Here is a 17,555-nt window from a genome sequence, read left to right as displayed (position 1 = left end):
GGGTGCCTCCCAGATGAAAGAATAAACCCCTGAAGTTGGTGAGTCTAGATATTTTTAGACTTTTCTGCTGGAGTGATAAAACCAGGATCCTTTTGGCCAAGGTGGTGATGGGGGTGGGGGTGGCAGGGCAGTGGCAAGAGAAAATATGTTGTCTGGCTCCAGTGTAATAGAGTAAGGGAGACTCAGGGAAGAATCATGCATTAGTTTCCCCCTGCCAAGATGAATACCCTGCTCAGATCGAGGAAGCCCATCCTTTGCACCCTCATGGATAAGCCCTAAAAGATTTCTGCCTACAGACATTCCCCCCCCCCTCATTCTGTCCATGCCTTGAAGATGCTGACATGGGCTTGCATAGCATTTTTCAATCTGTGGGGTCAAGCCTAGTATACAGTAGGAGCTACGTACGTGTCTGTGGTTAAGAATCAGAAGACCTGGGTTGAAGTCCACTATCTTGCGGAAGTTGTGTGACCTTGTTTGATTCTTATGCCCCCTCTGGGATGAACGTTTACCCTCTGAAAAATGAAGTACGGTGAACTCAGTTGTGGCTGGGTGTCTGAGTTCTGGGAAGGGTTGGGAACTGGCATCCCAGGACCCTGCCATCACTCAGCTGTGTTTAGTTGACTCACATGATGTTTGAAAACATTAGAATGCATTGCTGATGTTTCAAAATGCAGAGATTTCACATAAAATCAGGATTTCTGGCTTCTTTTGAAAAGTTGGAAGATCTAGCGATTCTGGGTGCATACTCCTTCCAGTTGGATAGAACCAAGATGCAGCCTCTTCCTTTATCCCAGATATGGGTTGCTCCACCCTGGGATGGACACCCTGGCAGCTGGCCACCAGGTCTTGTCGTCTTCCTGACATGGAAGCAGAGTGTCAGTCCCATTTATTTTTGGGACTGTGCCTTTACTTAGGAGGAAATTAAGAGACTTCTCACATCCATGTTCCTTGCAAGGGTGGAAAAGCATGTGCAAAGGCTCTGAGATAGGAATGAGTTTTGTATGCTCGTGGATGGAAAAGGCTAGACAGATGGGTGGTGGGTAGGGTCCTGGGAGGAACTTGACTGTGAGGGGAAACCACTGGAGCATTGATACACTTAAGGAAGGAGGTTTGATTTGCATTCTAGAAAGATCATTTTGGCTGCTGAATGGTGATAAATGTTAGGGGAAAAAAAATAAAAAGGGAAGAAGACTAGAGGATGCTGGTGGGGGGTGTTGGCAATTTGACATAGTGGGATCAAGGAAGACATCACTAAGAAATGATATTTGAGCAACACTTGGAGGAGGGGAGGGAGATCCAAGGGAAAAGCGTCAATTTAGGCAGGGGGAATGACAAGTGCAAAGGTCCTGAGGCAGAGTGTGCCTGGAGCATTGAAAAACAGCAAGGAGGCCAATCTGACTAAAAGGAAGTGAGCAAGGGGAGGGAGGGTAGGAGATAGAGTCAGGAGGGATGGGGGAGTTAAAGGCCATTGCAAAGGTGGCCCCAACAGTGAGTGAATGAATACTGGGCCAGTTGGCATGCACACGCAGAGTGGCTTCATGGAGGATCACAGAGGGTCTCTGTCTTGGCTGGGGCCCTCCTGAGGTCAGGACTTCCGAATATGAGAGTGTGGGGAGGGGGTGGATGCTGCAGTCTGTCTACTGAGCCCCGGACTCCTGGCCTGCTCTGTAAGAGTTGAACATTTTGAAACATCAGCAATGCATTCTAATGTTTTCAAACATCAACTTTGAAGCTGCCGTCCCTCCATAGCCCCCGGGACGGAGTCTCCCCACCTTGCGCTGTGAATAGGTTCCACCTGGGACCATCGGTGTGTTGCAATGCTGGGCATAAGGGCTGATGGAGTCAGGTGGGGGTTTGGGCCACCTTAGGTACTTGCCTTCATGGGACACATGTCAGACTAGTGGGGTCCTCAGGGCTGAAGCCTCTGCTGCTTCCTCGGCCACAGATTCTTTTTTTTAAAAAAGATTCTATTTATTCATGAGAGAGAGAGAGAGAGGCAGAGACACAGGCAGAGGGAGAAGCAGGCTCCATGCAGGGAGCCCGACGTGGGACTCGATCCCGGGTCTCCAGGATCACGCCCTGGGCCAAAGGCAGGCGCTAAACTGCTGAGCCCCCCAGGGATCCCCTCGGCCATAGATTCTACCCTTGCCTTCAGGGATCCCACCACGGTCTCCCCGCAGGTCAGCATGGACTGCAGGCTGCGCCTCCCTGCTCTCTCTGAGTGGCGGTGGCACGATCTTGTGGACAGGCACCCAGGTCTGACCCTTCCACCCCCCACAGGAGGCTTCCCCCAGCTCCCACTGCCCGCCGGATGAAGTGGCCTCCCCTGGCCAGTTCTGGCTTTCACACTTGGCCCCTGTGGTCCAGCCATGCTCGTAGTCCTAACTCCTGCTCTTGGTCTGCTCTGCCTTCCCTGGACCCTCCTCTAGAAACTTCCCGGACTGCCCAACCTGGCCCAGGCTGGCTCCTGGCAGCAGCCTTTCACGGCGGCGTTCCAGGTCTGGGGCAGAGCCAGCACTGAGCCACAGTGAGGCTCTATGTCCACATAGGCCGAGTCCACACTGTAACCCTTGATGGGGGTGTTATTGGCATTCCATTTTACTGATGAGGAAACTGAGGCCCAGCAAGATTTACATAACTCGCCCCAGATCACACAGCTGGCAAGTGGAGGAGGTGGGATTTGAACCAACCAGATTGGCTGCCCTCCTCTTCTCCCTCCTTGGCGCAAACCTCCCTGAGCCTACTGGTTCCCGTCACTAAAGCCCATGGGGTCTACACTGCCAGCCTCACCACCACCGCTCCTATCCCAGCCTCCAAAGTCACATTCCCCTTGGCATCGGCCTCTGAAGAAATCTGCCTCCCTCTCCACACACAGAAGGATCTGGATCTCCAAAGCATGTGGCCTCTTCTCATCTCCATCCTCATTCCCCGTGACCTTTGGGTGGCATTCATAAAAGTGGCTCCTCCTTCTTGGATCACTTGCTTCTCTTAGCTTGCTGCTGAAGGAGTCTGGCTGCCTCTTCTTCCTCTATGCTTGTGTCATTTCGTCATTCGTTCATTTAACAAATATTTACTGAGTGCCTCCTGTGCCATGCCAGACACTGTCCTCAAAGACAGTGCTGAACATGCCAGACAAAATCTCTGCCTGCATGGGGTTCTCATTATGGAGAGGGAACAGGCCACACATAAGTGAACTACCAGATAACATCATTTCAAATAATGAAAAACAAAACAGGGTAAAGTGTTGAAAGTGACATATGTGTTGGGGTGGTAGCTACTTTAGATGGAATAGTCAGTGACATCTGAGCTGGGAAGCAGTCAGTCAAGCAATGTTAGGGGATAAACATTCTGGACAGAGGGCACAGCAAGTGCAAAGGCCCTGAGGTGGCTGGAGTGTGGTGGGTAAGGGGACATCCAAGGGTATACAGTGGCTTGACAACCTGGTGGGATCTTGAAAGCCAGGCGGGGAGTTGGGGTTTATTTCAAGTGCAATGGGAACTCTCCAGAAGGTTACAACAAAGGAGAGACTTACTCAAGATAGTACTGAAGTCCTAGCCACAGCAATCAGATAAGAAAAAGAAATAAAAGACATCCTAATTGGTAAGGAAGAAGTAAAACTTTCACTATCTGCAGATGGCATGATACAAACATAGGAAACCCTGAAGACTCCACCAAAAAACTACTGATAAAAGGAACTATTTAAATAAACAGATAAATAGAACTGATAAATAAATTGAGTAAAGGTGCAGAATATGAACTCAATATACAGAAATCTATTGCATTTCTATACATTAATGATGAAATAGAGAAATGAAGGAAGCACTCTCATTTACAAATGCACTATAAAGAATAAAATACCTAGGAATAAACTTTACCAAGTAGGTTAGAGACCTGTACTCTCTGAAAACTATAAAACATTGATGAAAGGAATTGAAGATGACACAAACAAATGCAAAGATATTCCATGCTCATGGATTAGAAGAACCAATACTGTTGAAATGTTCATACTACTGAAAGCAGTCTACAGATTCAGTGCAATCCCTATCAAAATGCCACCAGTATTTTTCACAGCGCTAGAACAAATAATCCTAAAATTTGTATGGAACCACAAAAGACACCAAATAGCCAAAGCAATCTTGAGAAAGAAGAACAAAGCCCGAGGTATCACAATCCCTGATTTCAAGATATATTAATGGCATTTATATTTTTAGAAGATCCCTCCATCTCAGAATGTGGCCCATGCAGCAGAACCACCAGGGGTGCTTTTTTAACATGTGGATCCCCACCTCTGCCCACATCTGTGGCATCGGCTTCCTTGGGGGCAGCCTGGGAATGTGCATTTTAACAAGCACTTGCAAATTTGAGAACCGCTGCTTCAGGCAGAGATTCTTTTTTTTTTTTTTTTATTTAAGATTTTATTTATTTATTCATGAGAGACACACAGAGAGAGGCAGAGACACAGGCAGAGGGAGAAAGAAGTAGGGTCCCTGCAGGGAGCCCGATGCCGGACTCCATCCCAGGACCCCCGGGGTCACGCCCTGAGCTGAAGGCAGCCGCTCAACCAATGAGCCACCCAGGTGTGCCTTCAGGCAGAGATTCTTAACTTGGAAATTACCAAGGGGTAGCAGACAAAATTCAGGGGATCCAAGAGTTTGGGTGGCAAAATATTACATCTCTACTCTCATAGCCTCTATTTGGCAGTCTGTAGTTCCCTCCTAGCCCCACCTGGGACTTTGACACCAATCAGAATCAGAGTTTTCACGACACATTACAGGGTTTGTAGAGATCTCGAAAATACCACTTCCCTCCTCACTGCTTTGAAGCCATGGGAGTTATTAGACCTTGTTATTTCATGCATTAATAAAGAAGCATGTAGGTTAATATTATACATCTGACTTTTTAAAAAATGTCTTGATAACTCCATTTCAATATAATTAGTTTCCTTTGCAATTCTATATATGTTTGTTTTATGCATTTAAAGACGTTATTCAGAGGAAGAACCCTTAGGTTTCATCAGCTGTCATAGAGGTGTGCGGCCCAGAAAGGGTGCAGAACTCCTGTAGGGAGCTGGAGGCAGGGAGAGGGGGGCACGCAGGCAGAGCTGGATGCCACTCCTGACTCCCCTTGCCAATGCTGTGGGACCTTGGGCAAATTACTTTCCTCCTCTGTGCCTCTGTGTCCTTACCTATAAGGACCTATTTCTAATGCTTGTTGCACCTATTTCTAATGCTTGTTGGAAGGACCCAGCCAGGCCCCCGGGGGCAGGGGGCGGGGGCACCAGGACGTGCCTTTCATTCCACTGGCATGTGCTCATTGAGGCTAGCTGAGGGGGGCGGAGCTGGACTTGCTGTGCTCTGAATCCCAGCTCTGCCGCTTGCTAGCTGTGACTCTGGGCTGAGTAATGAGCCACTCCGTGCCTCAGTTTCCCCTCCATAACTTAGAGGTAATAATAGCACCCAGGTCATAGGGTGTTGTGAGATGAAATGAATTTCTATTTGCAAGAGCCCACTCTGGTGGTTGGCGCTCCTTAGGCGAAATATAACATGGTCATTATTGGGTGTGTGTCTCACCCCTGAAGTTAAATTTGGAGTTCCCGGAGGGCTGGATCCAAGTCCTGTTCCCCTCTGCATTGTGCATACTACCTGACACAGAGTCTGGATTTGGGAAATATGTTTCCTGCATGACTGCTCTTTTTTTCAGGGTGAAGCCACACCCTAGAGGTCAAGATCACAGAGGGCAAATCAGATGCCACCAGGGCCACAAGGGACCCCGGATTCTTTAAGGGGGCCACAGGGAGGGACAGAGCAGAGGGCTAGAGCACAGCTAGTCTTGGGGTCCTGGGCAAAAACTGAATCTGGATAATCCAGTTGACAGGATCTCCCCACCACCCACTGAGCCTGTCATCTTCCCTAAGCCCTGACCATATCTGTCCCCAATTGAATACTGGCTTCTTTCTTTCCTCTCACTATTTCCTTCCAGCTCCATTGTAAAGGTCTCTGCTCACCCTCAGGGTGATTCCCTGGGCTGTAGCCTCTACTGTGGGATACTACAGGGAAGGGTGGGGAGTGTGGCAAACAGCAAAGTACCTGCCTCGCCTGTGGGAGTAGCCACCCCTCGGCTCTAGCCGATGTCTTCAGGTGGTGGCATAGTCCCGGCCTGCTGGGTTTCCACAAGAATCTAGATTCTCATGAGGCTTTCCCATTTTGAAATGTTGGCATGGAATTCAAAATTTTTAAAATACCACGTAGACCCAGAGAGGAAGACACACACACACACACACACAGGCCAACAGACAGAGAAAGAGAGGAAACAAAAAACTCCAGAAAATAGAAGAACAACAAAAAAATCTCAGAAACTTGTTCTTGGGCCAGTATGCAACTTCTGACCTACCCTGCTCTATTTCCTTCACCTGCACAGCAGCCCCATTTGGGGAGAAGGGGAGGCCCAGGGAGGTGAGAGCACTTGCCCAATACAATGAGGTGGTGGGGGAGGTGGGCAGCATGGGGCTGGGGGCCAGAACCCAAACCTGGCCTTCTAAGCTTTTCCCACTACACTGCAGCTACCAGCCTCCTCTCAGACCCCAGCCTGTGTGGGCCAGAGCTTATGTCCAAGGCCAGCTTCTGGACTCTAAAGAGAAAGAAGACTCATTGCAGTGTGGTGCTGAAGGCCAAGGTCACTATGACACATCTCAAATGCTCAGTGACTGTCCCCGGATTCCAACAGAGCGGTTTCTAAAGGGCATGTCTGCTAGAGTCATTTCTAAATTGACGGGGACTGGAGCCTTGCAGAACTCTGGGGGCAGTAAGGCATTGTCAGAATCCGTTCTGGTGATAAACTAGTTTGTCCACTTGAGAGCTCGGAGGAGAAGGACTCATTCCTTGGGGCTCAGAGTGTCAGCTTGATACACCCACATTTGCTGAGGCCCTACAATGTGCCAGGAACCAGACTAGGGGTGGGCTTTGCAGCCATGATCTTCTTGACTTGTCCAGAGAACGTGCAAGCTTGGTCGTGTTGATTCCATCTTATAGTCAAAGAGACTGAGGCTCAGAGAGGTTAGATAAAGATCCAAGGTCAAATCCAGACCTCTATGACCCCAAGACTCTCTCCATCTTAGCACGGCATCTACCTGGAAGGAGTGGAGAGACCATCTTCTTTGCTGAGGGGGATCCGAGGGCCAGAGCAGGGGCTGGGTGGTCAGGAGAGGCTTCTTGGAGGAGGTGACCTTCTATGAAGAAAAAAGGTATATTAGTTTCTCTTTGCTATTGTAACAAATTAGCACAAACCTAACGACTTAAAACAGCATAGATTTCTTATCTTGCTGTTCTGGGGATCAGAATTCTAAAATAAGCCTCATGAGGCTAAAATCAATCACAGTGCAGGAGTGTGTTCCTTTCTGAAGGCTACAGGTGAGAAACTGTTTCCTCGCCTTTCCAGCCTCTGGAGGCTGCTTGCGTTCCTATGCTCGTGACTAACCCCATAGCACCCCAACCTCTGCTTCTGTTGTCCTATCTCCTGTTCCTGAATCTGACTCTCTGGCCTCCCTCTTATAAGGACCCTTGTGATTACATGGGGCCCACCTAAATAATCCAGGATAATGTCCTCGTCCCAAGATCATAATCACATCTGCAAAGTCCCTTCTGCCACATAAGAGAATATATTTGCAGGTTCTAGAAACCAGGATGTGGGTATCTTTGCAGACCCTTATTCAGAAGCAGATGACCCCACCAGAGGCCAACACTTCGAGGGCTGGAGTCAAGCCTGAGGCTCCAGAGGGCATGGAATGTTCAGCAAGCAGCCATGCTGAGGGTTGCTGGTGGGCAGAGCTGCTTAGGTCCCACTTTTCAAGGGCATCAAATGCCACATCGGGACATTTGAACTTCATCCTCCAGAGCAGTGCTCCTCACACTTGAACGTGCATCTGGATCAGCTGGGGATCTGGTGAAAATGCAGACTGTGAGTCAGTAGGTCTGGGCGGGGACCTAGAATCTGCATTTCCTATAGGCTCCCAGGGGCTGCAGCTGTTGCTGCTTTGTGAACCAAGGCTCTAGAAAAAGATGGTGATGCAGAAAACAGTTCCACCCAGGCTCTGTGTTTCCAGAGCATCACACTCGTTGGCATTTGAATGGCATTCTCTTCCCAAGCCCTCTGCTAGCTAACGTTTTTGCACATCCTACAAGAGCGGCCACTGAGGATCGCCACCATGACCTCCAGTCCAAGCCTAAAAGGTTCCGTCTGACTCATTGAAGGAAGTTTCCCAGCGCTGTGACACCAGCAACTCACCAGTCTTCTCAGGCCTTCATGCAAAGGATGTGGCGCTGGGGTGGACAAGATGACTCGGGAATAGCTCTCAGATCCCCGCTCTTGGCTCCATTATATCAATGTGGGCATATTTTTAGAGCTGAATTGTCTTTTCTTTTAATCTAACTCTTTGAAAATTGGCACCCTGGTGTGTGGGGTGGCGTGGTATTTGCTGGAACCCCTCCCCCCATCCCTGAGCAAGCTGGATAACCGAGGGTTTGCTGGGTATTTCACTCCTACATGGAGATATGTGAGGACCATGTAGGGTCTTAAAATGTTACTTCGACGCAACGCATCCAGGATAGAAATGCCTTTAGACATCATTGTATAGAGGGCTGTAAACTCAGACTCATGAGAGCTAGACGGGAGCCAAGAAAGGGTGACGGGAACCCTTCAGGCGGGGTCTGTGCTGACCCAGACCTATGTGCCCTGTCTCAAGCGAGCAGCCCCAGCTCAGCCCTACAGTCATCAGCATATGGGAATGCAGGTCCAGTATTGCTGCATCCACTCATTTTGCAAACGAATCCAGAAACCTGGATGAAATTTTATGTGAAGTCTCCTATTTTTAAATGTTGATAATGAATTCAGATATTTTTAAAATATGTGTGGGCCAAACAAGACATTTTTGTGGGCTGGATTCGGCCTGTTGGCAGCTTGTCTGAGAAGCCACTTGTTTTACTGGGGGGGAAACTGAGGCCCACAGAGGCACAGGGGCCTTCTTGAGGTCCCGCAGCATCGGCTGGAATGCAGGGCTGCTGAGTTCCAACTGACCATCCATCCTCTCGCTGTGGCTCCTCTTCGGGCCACCTCCTTCCCCCTCCAGACCTCAATCCCCGCACCTCTCTGAGGGTTACCCTGCTCCCCAGTCTTGCAACATCCAGCAACCTGGGATGTTGACATGGCTCCCGCTCCCTACCCCAGTGCCCTCAACTGGTTTTGTGACATGGGTGCATCCTAACTCCTCTCTGGGCTAACATCTCGTGGAGATGGAGCGCTGGGGGTTCAGTGGCCCCCAGAACCCCTCCCTGCAGGTCCCTGAAGCCTCCCAGCCCCTGAGCATCCCCACCTCTGAGCTTCAGTATTGACATTCTGCAAACAGCAGCTGTCATGAAGCCATTTCCAGCCCCAGAGGTCCTGGCCCACGTCATTTACATGATTTAACATGCTGGGTTTCGGGGGGCGTGTCTCTGAGCCCACAGCCAGCAGCCACTGCACCATGACTTATTGATTTGACATATTAAACTGATGGATTTGGGGGGGGGGAATATTTTATCTTGAAATGCCATGGTGCTTTGGGATTTCATATGATTTTGCAACAGTTCCCCTCTGCTCCCCAGAAGGGTTTTATTTGTCCAGTGGCTGGGATGCACTTGTTCTGGCTGCCTACTCCTTGGCCACATCCCATGGGAATAACAACAAAGACAATAATAGTAACAGCTCGTGCTTACATAACACCTGCTGTGTGCCAGGCACTGCCCTAAGCACTTTGCTCATCTATTAACTCGCTTTGTCTTCACACAGCCTGCAAAGTGGGTACTACATCCACTCCCAATTGTCAAGTGAGAACACAGGTTCAATGGGAGTGTGTCACTTGCCCCGTCTCCCAGCTAGTACCCAGTAGAGCCAGGCATCAACCGAGGTGAGCCGGCCCAGGTCCCTGTTTTTCATGCCTGTGCCCCACTGCCACTTATAATTATCCTAATTGCTCATAATTATACTTATTAGGAAGTAATAGTAACACTTAGCTTCCTTGAATACTTCCCAAGTGTCAGGCTTGTGTGATTTACAGATCTTGTCTCATTTAATGCTCAGGACAGATCTATTATGCCCATTTTTCAAATGAGGAAACCGAGGGACAGAGGCATAAGGCCCCCGGCCAAGATCGTACATCCAAGACACAGTTCCCACCCGTGATCTCCCACTCAGCCAAACTGGTCCTGGAAACTCTCTTAGCAAGGGAGGGACCGGGGCGAAAGGGAAATTGTTCTTGAAAACCCATCAATTCCATCAATGGAGGGTCAGAGTTGGTGTTATGAAGCTGTTTTTTAAAAAGGCAAAAAGAGCAGCTAACAGGATTAGCTGTCACCCCACGGGCCCCGTACCTGATGAGAAGCCATTTCATTTCTTCTGCCCTGGGAGGTCACCAGTTCTCGGCTGTAAATCGAGCCATTCGTGCCAAAGTCAGAGACTCTAAGCAATCATCTCTGTGATTCCTTAGACTTTCTGGATGTCACCAAGGCAAGACCCCACCGTCCCGGCTAGAGGCTGCCAGCCCACTGTCCTTTCAGATTTCCTTTATTCACACGTGTGGGCATCCATAACAGGAATAATCATGATGAGCACTGATTGCAGGCCAGGCCCTATGCAGTGGTTTCCAATGTTTAATTATTCAAGTTCCACCTTCTCTGTGTTTGCCACACGCCAGCATCTACCATCTAGCATTGACTCAATCTTCTTCTGAAGTTGACTCACTTTTCTCTTTTTTTAGGGGGGTAGGAGGGACAGAGGGAAACGGAGAGAGAATCTCAAGCAGACTCCATGCACAGCATGGAGCCCGACGCAGGCCTCCATCTCACGACCCTGAGATCATGACCTGAGCCAAAATTAAGAGTTGGACACTTAACTGAGCTTAACCCAGGCGCCCCTGAGGTTGACTCGCTTTCTTATACGTACATTAAAAAGGGAACTTTTGATCAGTGGTGCTCATGTTTGAGGGTTCGTCAAGATCGTCTGGAGAGCTTGTTACAACAGTCAGGTCCCGAAGCCCAAGAATTAGCATCACACGTTGTTGCGTGCGACTGCAGGTTGGGGCCCACGCTGAGACTGCTGGCTGAAACTACTGCTCTAATTGGATCCCTTGCCAAAAACCATGATGTGTCAGGGAGGGTCCCTGCAGGAAACAGAATCCCCCAAATGGTTCAAATGAAGGCACTTTAATGAAAAAGTCCTTATAGAGGCATGGGAAGGGCTAAGAGAGTCTGAGGCCCCCAAAGGCTGGCTATAGAAGGGAGACGTTACCAGTCTTGGGTGGGAAGGAGAAAGGGTGGGAAGACTGTAAGAGCCACAGCTGCTTTGCTCCCACAAACTTTGGGAGCTGTCATAGAAAGAGAATGAAACCTCTGCCAGAGAAGGGGCTCAAGACAGGGAGCAGGGCAGAAACACACTGACTTCTCTCTTCCCACCCTCCGATTTCTAGCCAGTGCCCCTCATTGCTCATCCAGAGGGCCAGGCAGCCTGGGGGTGGGTTCCTAGGAGTCAGGTCCCTGGGGCACATAACAGGGTGGAGAAAGGTAGAGAGCAGTGGGTGGGGGAGAATGGGAGAGGATGGGGCTGATGGAGAATCACCAGCCCAGGAGGAAATCGTCTAAGTGTCCTTCACGTTGACCTAGGAATTGCCCAAGATTTTGAGCCCTCTCACGGTTTTAAACAATTAACAAGTGCTAGAAAGGTGTTAAGGACACATTAGCACCAAACAGAGACTCTTGATTGAGGTGATAAGAATTTTTAAAATAACAGAGAAGTGAGTAGCTTTTTCACTTTTTGACTCAGACAATTTCTCGTGGTACCTCCCACCCCACCCAGGAAACACAGATGTGTAGATGGCACCCCCCAGCGTTACCCACTTGGAGTACTTAGCTCTCATCAGGCATTGGTTGAGGGCTGCAGCTGGGGGTGGAGGGTGGAATCAATCCCCCCACACACACACCCTGTCTAGCCTGCTGTGAAGGTGGGTGAAGGTGGGGGTGGGCGCTGGTGACCAGGGCAAGCACTGGGCCAGAGAGGGCCATATGCCGGGAGGGGGCAGTGTGCGCGGAAGTGCTGTGGCAGGGGTGGGTGGGGCACCCATCATGTCAGCCTCACGGCCCTCTTCCCAGCCTGTTCCCTTGGGGACTGATGTTCATGAGCGTCTCAACCACCCTCGTGCCTCCAGTTACCATCTCTTTGACAATCATTTAATGAGTGCCCATGTCTTGCCAATGCCTGCACCTTTCTGCCTGAGCTCCAGGTACATCCTGGACATCCTGCCGGAGGTCCTGCAACTGATGTGGAAGCCCACTGTCTTCCTGCCTTAGGATCACCTCATTCTCAGTGAAGAACATTCACCATCTGCACAGTTGCCCAAGCTGGACACATGGCCCCACTCTGGACTCCTTCCTGTTTTTTGTGACCACATTCACGGTCAGAGTCTGCTGAGCCCATGCCTTGGGGGTTATCAGGTTCCCCACTTGTCCTCACCCCCACTGTTGCCATGGCAGGCCACCATCATCTCTTGCATGGAGCATAGCAGGGACCTTCAGCTGGCCTATCCACCCATGCATCCTTCCTGAGCGGACCTCTTGATGGGGGGATCCTCCCTTTGTTGAGACCCTGAGGACCCCACTGGCCTCTGCCTCGTGGGTGAAGCCCACCTTCCACAGCTTGGCTTTTGGCATCCTCATGGCCTATTTTCCCTTGTGACGTCCTTCCTCCCACCCATCCCCCAACATCTGGGGGCCAGCTGGCCTCAGGATTGTTGAGTACTGAAGCCCACCCTCTCCCCCATCCTGGTTCAGGAATTGCTTGGGATGCTGGAAAGCATGTAGATGAGAGTCATGGCCAGGGACCCCTGTGTCCCTCAGCTTAGATGGGCCCTTCTGACCAGCCCAAGAGCAGAGAATAATATGATTTCAAAGTGGCTACTCCATCCTGCCAACTTATAGCCATGACAGGTCCTGGCGTCAGAGAGGTCCAGTTTTGAACCCAGATGGTACCACTATCTAGCTGTGTAGACTAGTTGCTTCGTCCCTCTGAACCGAAGTTTGCTCATCTGTAAAGTGGGTGCTACCTCCCTACTCATAAGGGTGTTAGGAGGATAACATGTGAGTGCCAGTGTCTGAGGTCAGGTTCCCTAGATGTAGACACTGAGATGAGGATTCATGTGTAAGTCATTTACAAAGGAAATGCCCCAGGGGAGAGGGGTGAGAGAATTGGGGGAGGCAGGGCCAGGGAAATAAATCTGGAAAGAATAAGAGCCTAAGTAACTGTAACCAGGAAATATAGTGCCTGTTTCTCCATAGTTAACTTACTTATTTTCTGAGTATCTGAGCCCCTGACGCCCATCACACCCCTCAGCCCATCTGAAAAAGCAGAGCTGAATGCTGCTGTGAGGGCAAGTGGGAAGGGTGGAGGCCTGGCCTGGGCCCATGTAGGCAGGGATAAGAGCACCATCCCCTTGGGGAGGGGGAGTAGGGATGCTCTGGGGGAGGCACTGAGTCAACAAGCAGCACAGTGGTGAGGGGCGGCCTCCGCCTGCCACCAGGATGACAGCAGCTGGAGGTGAAGGCTGCTGGGAGGGAGGCCAGGCCTCCGAGGGAGCTGCCGCCCTCCTGGTGTGGCTCAGCTCACCCCGTATCTCCTGCCTTCCTCCCTGCTGCCTCCGTGGGCCTTGGGCCAGGGAAGGGCCTCGGAGGCTATGAGTGTGCCGTGCCAGGGGGTGTTTTAACAACATCCAGGCTGCCAAGAGCACATTATTCTTTTACAGAAATCCAAGGGATTGCCCAGGAGATATGATATTTTTGTAGCCAAAAAAAAAAAAAAAAAAAGAAAAAGAAAGAAAGAAAGAAAGAAAAGAAAGGAAAAAAAAAAAAAAAGAAGGAAAGAAAAAAGAAAAAAGAAAAAAAGGAATTTCTCCACAGCTCTAAAAGCCCGTGTGCTAGGAATGATAGTGGGTGTTCCAGAATCTGGATTCTTCATCAGGGAGCAGATAAGGACTGAGAATTTTCTGTTTGTTTGCTTCATTCACTAAATGGTATATTTTGGATGTCCCTAGGACATTTCTGGTGGAAGGAACAATTTATAAAAGCAGAGAGGTAGGAAAGACATGTTTGACAAGTTTGGAAAACAGAAAAGCTGAAGATCGGGACTCTTTGTTGTAAGGGATAGAAATTCCACCTCAGACTGGCTTCGGCAAAGATAAGGACTTAACTGGTTCATGTGACTGAAAGAACAAATGACAATAGCTTCAGGCATGGCTGGATCTAGGGGTTCAAACAATGTCATAGGACATAATCCTCATCCATCTCAGCTCTGCCTTCCCTGGCATTGGTTCTCCTTTCACAAAGGCCCTTGCTCCTTGGTGACTCAGTGAGTTCCATCCTTCCACCCTCCTAGGCTCAAACCCAGGAGAAAGAAAGGACTTTTCTTCGCCAATAGTTCCAGCAAAAGTCCTGTGACTGACTCTCATTGAACTGACTTGGGTCATGTGTCCATCTCTGGCTGGCCAGGCCTGGTCCATAGTCCCTTCTCTAAAGTGTGGGGCTTGCTCTAACACTGGTTAGTGTGGCTTTAAGGTAGGTCGTGTGATGCGTTACATTTTCTCATGCCCATCCTTTTTCTCAGAAATCTTATCTGCTCCCACGATTCCATTTCTCCCTCTTGACTCTGTCTCTATCCTTGGACCTCACTCAACCCCCCTGGGCTCTATTTCCAGGGGACCATGGTGGGGGCATGTACCTCTCATACAACAACAGTAATATCATACATTGAGCTGTCACTAGATGCTAAGCACAAGCTCTTCACATTGCTGTGTAGTGGAATCCTCACAGCATGACAATATTATGAAATAGGTGTTACTATTATCTTTGTTTTCTCCATGAAGAAACAAAAGCATAGAGAGGTTCATTCTTAAATCAATGACTAGAGTTCGGGGTGGGGGGTCATGAGGCTCTGGTTGGCTAGATAGGAATCATGTGCTTGACCATGGAGCCAAGATGTGAGTCAGCTGCAACTCAACTACACAGACCAAGAGAAGGGAAAGGACACTCCAAATGAAAAACATGTAGAATGAAGGGAGCGAGAATGTGGGGTGGGAGAAACAGAATATGCCCCCTAAACTAGGTGGTAAATGATGGCAGTCCAAATTGGAGAAGTTTGGGAGGAAAGGGAGCTGTGCTAGCATAGGATCCACAAAGACTTGGGCAGCGAAGCCAGTGCAAGGACAGAGGTGCAGCTGGCCTTCAGGAACAGCTGGAACCAGGCACTCACACTCTCATCCCATTGGCCAACACTAGGTCATGTGATCACACTGGACCAATCAGCTACGCCCAGGAAGGCAGCCCCACTTTTTTAGAGCAGGGCTGCTGGGGGGTGGGGGGGGGGTTGGTTAGCCACGAGGTTGAAGCTGGGGAAGGAGCCGTAGTAGTTTCTAGAAAAAGGGGGATACGGTACTGGGCAGACGAAAATGTAGGCGCATGCTTGTAGCTGCAGGTGATGGAGAACCCCGCCCTGACCAGTGTAACCATAGGGAAGCACTCGGGATTGGTGGTTGGCCCAGTGACGTCACCCTTCTGGTTGCTCTTCATCCTAAGGCCGGTGCCCCCACCCCCGCCCCCCGGGCCATCAGACGGCTGCCAGGAGCGGAGAGGGACTGCGTCCATCTGCAGGGCTGGGGGGTCCTCCCTGCGGTCAGGACGGGCCGATGCCCATGGCATCCCTCCTCTCACGGCCACTCTGCGCCTGTCGTGCAGGGGTCCTGTGGCTGTCGGTGGTGTCCGAGGTGCTCTACATCCTCCTGCTGGTGGTCGGCTTCAGCCTCATGTGTCTCGAGCTCTTCCACTCCAGCAATGTCATCGACGGGCTCAAGCTCAACGCCTTCGCAGCTGTCTTCACGGTGCTGTCAGGTAAGGTGGGGGGGCCTCAGGTGGTGCAACCTAACCCCGGGCTTCCGGCAGAGCGGACCCCGCGGGGTTCCCGGGCCGCCCTGGGGCCGAGGCCTGGCGCTCCCACCCGGTGACCGTGCACCAATCACTGCCCTTCTCTGAGCCTCCGTGTTACAGTTTGTAAAATAGGATTTGTCTGCTCGCCTGTTCACTCATTCGGTGGTTATTGAATCACTGTGCTAATAATAAGTACTGGGAGGGGGGATCCCTGGGTGACTCAGTGTTTTGGCTCCTAACTTTGGCCCAGGACCTGATCCTGGAGTCCCGGGATTGAGTCCCAGGTTGGGCTCCCTGCATGGGGCCTGCTTCTCCCTCTGCCTGTGTCTCTGCCTCTCTCTCTCTCTCTCTCTCTCTCTCTCTGTGTCTCTCATGAATAAACAAATAAAATCTTTTAAAAAATAATAAATACAGGGGTTTTAGTGATGAACAGAAAGGGTCAGTTGTAGTCTTCCTGGAGCTTAACACATGTGGGAGAGAGAGGTGGATTAGCTTGAGATGTATTCAGGAGCTGAACACCGAACAGTCTAGTGATGGATGGTATTTGGGGGATGAAGCAGAGAGAGGTGCTTTATTAGAATGAGGGGATGGTGGTGTCTCCTGTAAGGATATAAAAGGGGGGCCTGTTTGGGGTGGCAGGCATATCACTCATCTGCTTTAGCTTATTTGCCTTTGAGACATTCTTGTGGAAGCTGAAGGAGCAAACACCCCTGGAAGCTCAGGGGCTAGTGTGGGGTGGGCAGAGATTGTGTGTCACGGCCACAGCTGAGGACTTTGAAGGTTTTAGGGAGAACGGGATGCTCCGAAGCATGATATGACTCAGGGAGGTGGAGACAGACGACTCCAAGAAAATGCCATTAGGTAAGGTGGCCAGGTGCCCAGAGTTATTTCAACAGATCCCGGTCATGAGGGGTTAAGCAGGGAATGTGCCAGAGGGAGTCAAAGGAACCTATAAACCATAACTTCAGGCGGCCTGACAGATAGAGTGGTGGCTTGGCTGTGTAAGACATCTGTTCCTAAAAAGCCAAATGTAAATTGAATTTCTATAAATCTAATCCCATTCTTCATGCTTTGGAAGAACCCTCTATTTAATGAAACCGAAACAATGAACCTTTTGGTGAGGGAAATAATCTCCCCCTAATTGAAGTATGTGTATATAACAGAGGGATCCCTCGAAGATTGAGAGCTGAATTCAAGAGATTACAGGACGTGCCACAGATCAAAACATGCATGACCTGGCTTTCTTGGGATGTGGAAATGTAACCATCATAGTAAAGGAAAGCAAGGAGAAGCAGAGTGATTCTCAGTAGCATGGTGTCCGTTTTGGCTCCTCCTCACACCATTCCTAGCTATTGGACTGTGGACTATTCTGGACCTATTTGTTCTCCCTGCCCCCTGATCTTGTATTCATTTACTCAACCAATATTCAATGAAGTCCTACAGGACCAGGTGCTGTGTGTTTGGGGAGGTCAAAGGAAAAACAGCTGTGCCTTCATCCTCCCGAAGTTTGCAGTCTTATGAGAGACAGACTCATCAAACGATTATAAGACGGTGGGTTGACCT

The 17,555-nt window shown here is 50.0% G+C and overlaps 1 protein-coding gene across 4 annotated transcripts in view; it reads left to right on the top strand.

Moving 5' to 3' along the window:
• The window catches only part of GSG1L (GSG1 like), a 202,077-nt gene that overhangs the window by 110,420 nt on the left and 74,102 nt on the right, over nt 1-17,555 (top strand). For 3 of the 4 annotated variants that reach the window (XM_077907120.1, XM_077907119.1, XM_077907118.1), the window contains exon 3: nt 15,804-15,956. In XM_077907120.1, coding sequence (XP_077763246.1) covers nt 15,804-15,956 — 153 coding nt within the window. Of the gene's footprint in view, nt 1-15,459; nt 15,544-15,803; nt 15,957-17,555 lie in introns of those variants that run through there. The other variant, XM_077907121.1, reaches the window with a different exon arrangement.

Source organism: Canis aureus, chromosome 8 (genome assembly GCF_053574225.1).
Source record: "Canis aureus isolate CA01 chromosome 8, VMU_Caureus_v.1.0, whole genome shotgun sequence".
In the NCBI taxonomy this organism is placed as follows: Eukaryota; Metazoa; Chordata; class Mammalia; order Carnivora; family Canidae; genus Canis; species Canis aureus.
This window is presented reverse-complemented; position numbering and strand designations above follow the sequence as displayed.